Source organism: Octopus sinensis, unplaced genomic scaffold, assembly GCF_006345805.1.
Source record: "Octopus sinensis unplaced genomic scaffold, ASM634580v1 Contig02308, whole genome shotgun sequence".
NCBI classification, from domain to species: domain Eukaryota; kingdom Metazoa; phylum Mollusca; class Cephalopoda; order Octopoda; family Octopodidae; genus Octopus; species Octopus sinensis.
The window spans coordinates 7,501-15,066 of NW_021825567.1; the positions used below are offsets into that span (position 1 = coordinate 7,501).

The window sequence follows — 7,566 nt, forward strand, 5'->3', positions numbered from 1 at the left end:
GCACTGGGGTCGATATAATCGACTTAATCCGTTTGTCTGTTCTTGTTTGTCCCCTCTGTGTGTAGTTCCTTGTGGACAGTAAAGAAATAGGCATTTTGTTTGCCGCTACGTTCTAAATTCAAATTCCGCCGAGCTCGACTTTGCATTTCATCCTTTCGGAGTCGATTAAATAAGTACCAGTTACGCACTGGGATCGATATAATCGACCTAATCCGTCTGTCCTTGTTTGTCCCTTCTGTGTATAGCCCCTTGTGGGTAGTAAAGAAATAGGTATTTCGTCTGTCTTTATATTCTGAGTATATTATTTCAAATATTAACAACAGAAACAACGATAGTAAAATTGAATGCAGCGATTTGGAGACAAACATTCGGTTTCAAATTTTGGCAGAAGGCCAACAACTTCGAGGGAGCGGGAATGTCGATTACACCGACCCCGGTGTTTAACTGGTACTTTTTTTTATTGAATCAGAAAAGATGAAAGGAAAAGTCGACATTGGTGAAATTTGATCTCAGAACGTAAAAAAACGGACTAAATGCTGCTAAGCATTTTGTCCGGCGTGCTAACGACTCTGCCACCTTGGTTCCGTATTGTAGAGACTAATATTAAAGGTTAGTTAGCCTTATTCTTTAATCTTTAAACAAGCTTAAGTCTTCTTTTATAATCGTATTCACCTTTAGGATACATTACAAGAATATTAAATCGTCACCACTATTTCACTAGCATTTTACTTTTATCGATAATTTGTACGATGAAATGCAAAGATTTCCTTGGCAAGATTTGAACTTAAAAAATGAAGAGCAGTAATTAGATATCACTTGGTATACTGCCTGAAGCTATAACGATTGCAAGTTGACTATTGTAAACATTGAAAGTACTGCTCACGTAGAACCGACAGCAGCTTCCTTAGGTTGCCGCGTTGAGCTGAAATTCTGCCATGTTGTTACTGTTATTGTTACTTTAGCCTCAGATCACATCTCATCGAACTGACATGTAATCAAAGGTATTCAAGTCACGACTATACTATCCTTCTCATGTTTATCTCAAACTGGTTTGTCCATTTTTGTTTAGTTTTTTTTTCTAGGAAGAAAAAAATGGTTGCGTGTGACTTGAGAGAGATTTAGCTGCTATTTCTTGCAAAACAAACGACTGCATAGAGGCGCCATTCATTGATTGTTATTTAGGTACGTGTTTCAGGTAAGGCGGCGAGCTGGCAAAATCGTTAGCACGCCGGACGAAATGCTTAGCAGTATTTCTTTTGCCGTTACGTTCTGAGTTCAAGTTCCGCCGAGGTCAACTTTGCCTTTCACCCTTCGGAGTCGATAAATTAAGTACCAGTTACGCACTGGGGTCGATATAATCGACTCAATCCGTTTGCCTGTCCTTGTTTGTCCCCTCTGTGTTTAGCCCCTTGTGGGTAGTAAAGAAATAGGTATTTCGTCTGCCGTTACGTTCTGAGTTTAAGTTTCGCCGAGGTCGACTTTGCCTTTCATCCTTTCAGGGTCAATAAATTAAGTACCAGGAAGACACTGGTGTCGATGTAATCGACTCAATCCGTTTTTCTGTCCTTGTTTGTCCCCTCTGTGTTTAGCCCCTTGTGGGTAGTAAAAAAATAAGTATTTCGTCTGCCGTTACGTTCTGAGTTCAAGTTCCGCCCAGGTCGACTTTGCCTTTCATCCTTTCGGGGTCAATAAATTAAGTACCAGTTACGCACTGGGGTCGATGTAAACGACTAGTTCTCTCCCACGAAATTTCAGGCCTTGTGTCGATGATAGAAAGGGTTATTCAGGTACATTTTTTTTCTCTTCCTAAAATAATTCCCTCCACTTCCATATATTCAGTTTTAATTCTCATTTTTGATTTTCCTCCCTAAACATCGTTTTTTAACGATCAATTTTCTCTTCTCTCTCTCTCTATTCTCTATCTCTTACATACCTTCTGAATTTGCTTTTTGGGTGGGGAGTTATCCTTCATATCTTATATCTTTTTCTTGTTCCAGTCATTAGACTGCGGCCATGCTGGGGCACCGCCTTGAAGAATTTTTAGTCGAATGAACCAACCTCAGTACGTATTTATTTTTTTGGCTTGGTACTTAATCTATCAGTTTCTTTTGCTGAACCTCTAATTTACGAGGATGTAAACAAACTAGCACCGGTTGTCAAGTGGTCGTGGGAGATAAACAACAAGCATAAAGCCACACACGCACACACACACACACAGAGGCTTCTTTCGGTTTCCGTCTATTAAGTTCACTTACAAGGCTGTGGTCGACCCGAGACTATAGTAAAATACACTTGCCCAAGGTACCATGCAGTGGGTCTGAACCCGGAACCATATGGTTAGGATGTAAGCTTCTTACCACACAGCCACAAGACACTTGCAAAAGGTACCATGCAGTGGGACTGAACCCGGAACCATATGGTTAGGATGTAAGCTTCTTACCACACAGCCACAAGACATTGCCAAAGGTACCATGCAGTGGGACTGAACCCGGAACCATATGGTTAGGATGTAAGCTTTTTACCACACAACCACAAGACATTGCCAAAGGTACCATGCAGTGGGACTGAACCCGGAACCATATGGCTAGGATGTAAGCTTTTTACCACTTTTTTACACGTGTTCCTAAATTTTATTAGTAGGTCACAATCCGTTTATGTGAACAAGACCACCGTACATCTTTCATACTTTTCTTGATTACCATAACCAATTCCATTAAGGCTGCAAGAACGATATAATATCTCACTACGTCGACCTTGTCTACCACAATCCGCCAACATGTGCAATTCCTCGTCGTCTCTTATTCCCACTCTTTTGTAATTTAACTATAATAAAACTTTGACTACATCTCGTCTTATTTCATGCCACAGAACATTCTCCTGTTTCATTATACTATAGTTTGTTAGTATATTGCTTTACATCAGAGTTATACTGCAGATCCTGTATTAGTACAATACATCAAAGATATTAATCAAGACACTCGGTTTATTTGAGCTTGTTTATCACCCTTTTTTAATCAACTCTGTAAGACCAATAGATATATTTAACTCCAGTTTATTGGTAGCGTGTTAACAATATGGATTCCCATTCACATGACATAATGTTTCTACGCCAACATTCTAACTTTTTTTTTCTTTTGGAAGCACTCCGTCGGTTACGACGACGAGGGTTCCGGTTGATCCGAATCAACAGAACAGCCTGCTCGTGAAATTAACGTGTAAGTGACTGAGCACTCCACAGACACGTGTACCCTTAACGTAGTTCTCGGGGATATTCAGCGTGACACAGAAAGTGACAAGGCCGGCCCTTTGAAATACAGGTACAACAGAAACAGGAAGAAAGAGTGAGAGAAAGTTGTTGTGAAAGAGTACAGCAGGGATCACCACCACCCCCTGCCGGAGCCTCGTGGAGCTTTAGGTGTTTTCGCTCAATAAACACTCACAACGCCCGGTCTGGGAATCGAAACCGCGATCCTACGACCGCGAGACCGCTGCCCTAACCACTGGGCCATTGCGCCTCCACGTCAACATTCTAACTGTGATCTCTAACACAATACTGGAATCCTGTAAATTGAATGAACATACTCCAAGTCTTTGAAAGGCTTTTTGGTATTTTGCCATTCCTAACATGTCTGATTTACAAGAGACCTATTTTAATACTCGCGACCATTTTTGCATACAAATTTTTTTTTATCTCCCGTAAGACTAGCAACCTAAAATTGGCATCATCCGCTTAATCGCTCAGTTGTATATTCCAATTAATTTTTAGTTTAATCATTTTAATAATAATAATAATCATTATTCCTGCTCCTTAGATGTAGGTGATAATTCACTTACTCGCCCTGTGGCAAGTATTCTAATTTTCCTTTATTTTCCTGTTCGTTCTATCATTTCCTAAACGATCAGATTGTTTTATCTCAGCTATCATTTCTACGCCATTAACAATGGTTCATAAAACCTCGTTAATATTTCCAATTTCAGACTGTGTACCGTCGAAACTAGCGCTAATCTCGTTAACATTTTCACCTAAATATTTTCGCCGTTCATTATTCTACTTTGTATTTAGCTTATTCCATATCTATTATCAATTTGATCCTAATCAACGTTTCAATTTTTTTCTTCGCAACAAATAAATATTTACCCTACATATTCGATGAATTAAGCTTTTGCTCTTTTACTTAGTTCAGTCATTTTTCTGCGGCCATGCTGGAGCACCGCCTTAAAGGGTTTTTAGTCGAAGAAATTGACCCAGGATTTATTTTTTGTAAGCCTAGTACTTATTCTGTCAGTCTCTTTTGCCGGGCAGCTAGTTACATATTAATATATATGTATGTATGTGTATATCTATGCATGTATCTATCTATCTATCTATCTATCTATCTATCTATCTATCTATCTATCTATCTATCTATCTATCTATCTATCTATCTACCTATCTACTTATCTATCTATCTATCTATCTAATCTATCTATCTATCTATCTATCTATCTATCTATATATATATATATAGAGAGAGAGAGAGAGTGTATATATAACATATATATATATATATATATAATATATATATATTATATAATATATTATATACACACCTGTCAGATTATCTGTCAGTCTGTCTATCCATTTATCTATGTATCTATGTATCTATCTAGCTACCTACCTTCCCACCTACCCATCTACCCACCCACCCACCTACATACCTAATACATACATACCTACCTACCTACCTACCTACCTTCCTACCTACCTACCTACCTACCTACCTACCTACCTACCTACTCACCTACCTACCTACCTACCTACCTACCTACCTACCTACCTACATACATACATACATATATACATACATGCATACATACATATGGAGGAAAGTAAGACGAAGTAAGACAAAATACAATAAAGACATATTCTATTCATAAAAAGCATCAACGAATTGTCTTCGACGCAAAAAAAAAAAAAATTACAAGTCAGAAAGAAGAAGCAAATTTGAATGGAACTTACTCGAATACCATTTGCATCCATATAAGTTCGGTAAAGGAGAAGACCAGTCCAGGGCAACTGGCAGACAAGAAAGATAATGACCACATTAATCAACATGATTGTTATCCTGTTTTGACCACTTCCATGGCGCTGTGCTTGACCAGTTACGTTCGAATTGGCTAATGATCGGCGAATCACAGAAGACTTCCAAACAATGCGTATTAGTAGACTGTTGAAGACGGACAGCAAGATCATTGGAATGAAAGTAAAGAAAGACACAAACCACCAATAATATCCGATTTGGTAACTATCAGATTGGGCGAACTTTGTGTTGTGACAGACAAAGAACACCACTGTTTGATTGTATGTTGATAGTTTCTTCTCAAGAATCTCCATTTCGAAAAGTTCTGGGCTCGTGTTGATCAAACAGATTATAAATACTAGAAAAGATATCATTTTTGCTCGGTGTACAGTACACCATATGCGACCCCTCATGGGATAACGAACGCCTACGTATCTTTCCACGGTAAACGACACCGTCAACCAAACGGCCATGTTGCCGAAGAGGTCGGTGAGAACTCTGGCATATGGCATGTAATAAAACGCAAACTTTGGTTGCTGCTGGTAAGAACAATGAACAAAGTTTAGAGTGACCATAAAGAATAAATAAAGGAGATCGCACACCGACAAAGCAGTAAGGTAAACATTGGTGGAGCTTTGCATACGGCGCCGACTCAGAACGATTATACTCAAAGTGTTGCCCACAAAACCAATGGTTGACACTGTTGGACTTAGGATTTTTTGGACGACGAATCGTGTCACTTCTAACACTTCTCTGGCCGTGTCGTTGTCATCATTGACCAGATCTGTAGCAATTGTGATGTTCGAATCGAGTACCATATTCACGGCTTCTCTTGTGAAGATTAGCTTCCTCGCTACTCCGCTACTCCGCTACTCTGCTACTCCGATTATGGTGTCATCTGTTCAATTGGCAATACCATTCTACAACGGAAAGAAAACATTCATTAATGGTTTTATAAACATTAAGGGCTCAATTATTTCATGGTCAATCAAGAATTCCACCCTTTCAAGAATATGTCTTCTGAATATTAACAGTAAACATTGTCAGAGGCAGAGATGGTAGATTGGGAAATATGAAGAAATGCCATTGTATAATTGTTATTATATATGTTTACACACACACACACACAAACACACCACCACACACGCACACACGCACACCACACAACACATACACCACACAAGCACACAACACGCACACACACACAACGCACGCACACACACACACACGCACACGCACACACACCACACACGCACGCCAACACACACACGGGGGGCCGCACACACACACGCGCAAGCACGCACACACACACACGACCACACGCACACACACACACCACACACACACGCACACATGTATATATAGATGTGTGTGTGTATTGCGGGCACGGGCGCATGCGTGTGTATGTGTATTTATCACTCACCCAACATAGTGAGTGAATAATATTCTTGAAGTCGCTATTTACGTTTTCGGGACCCTTTTTATGCCCCCTAGACAATTGATTTTTTTTGACTAAATTAAATGCGGTTAGGTTCATTAAAAAGAAATAGTCTCCCGCTATATTTTGAGAGATATTATGACAGGAAATTGGTTAGGTACAAAGAAAGGTGACAATGAAATGCGTTTATATATATATACGTTTATATATTTGTTGTGCAAGATTTTTATGTGAAGTCATGTGTTGAAACAGATATTGTTATATTTCGGAATGGTCATTTTGCCAGTTTAGCCAATAAAGCATCAAAATGAACTTTCTAATCTTCCATTTTAAAGGGTTACAGAATTAACACAGGTTATAGGAATATAAACCTTCTTCCAAGAAAATATAGCTTAAACTGTGCTCTAAATGGCGGTGTAGTCAAATCCTATTTTATGGACTCAACCATGTTCTAAAATAAGTCGAAAGGTAAGCTACTATAAATCGGCACGAACTTTCCGGACAACCCAATACAATAAAATTGATGCTTATTGGCTAAACTGGCAAAATGACTATTCCGAAATATAACATATCTGTTTCAACACACGACTTCACATAAAAAATCTTGCACAAACAAATATATAAACGTATACATAATACTATATATATATAATATATATATATCTATATATATATATATATATATATATATATAATATATATATATATATATAAACGCATTTCATTGTCACCTTTTTGTACCTAACCAATTTTCTGTCATAATATCTCTAAAAAAAAAAATATATATACAAATATTTTATAATTATAAACATAATTATAATTAGGGTTCAGCTAATTGTTTCACTACATACCGAATTTAGAAATAGGAGTTAAAATTCCTTTTCTACTACTATAAGAAATTATAGTATAAGAAAATATAGTATAATTATAAAATAACTGCTGCTATATAACTACTTCTAGAGGAAACAGAACACAATGCATGTATCTATTATGCAATTTTACTAAGGGAGTTGCAAAAACGATTCCTTACAGCGATTGAACCGTTTTATCCGAAGATTTCTGAATAGA

At 38.0% G+C, this 7,566-nt stretch overlaps 1 protein-coding gene across 1 annotated transcript in view; it reads right to left on the reverse strand.

The window, feature by feature from the left end:
- Positions 1 to 5,994, reverse strand: part of LOC115227246 (FMRFamide receptor-like) — a 10,228-nt gene extending 4,234 nt beyond the window's left edge. The window contains exon 1 of the mRNA XM_036498573.1: positions 5,000 to 5,994. Within this exon, the coding sequence (XP_036354466.1) occupies positions 5,000 to 5,878 (879 nt within the window). The 5' untranslated portion in view covers positions 5,879 to 5,994. The remainder of the gene's footprint in view (positions 1 to 4,999) is intronic.
- Between the last annotated feature and the right edge of the window lie 1,572 nt (positions 5,995 to 7,566).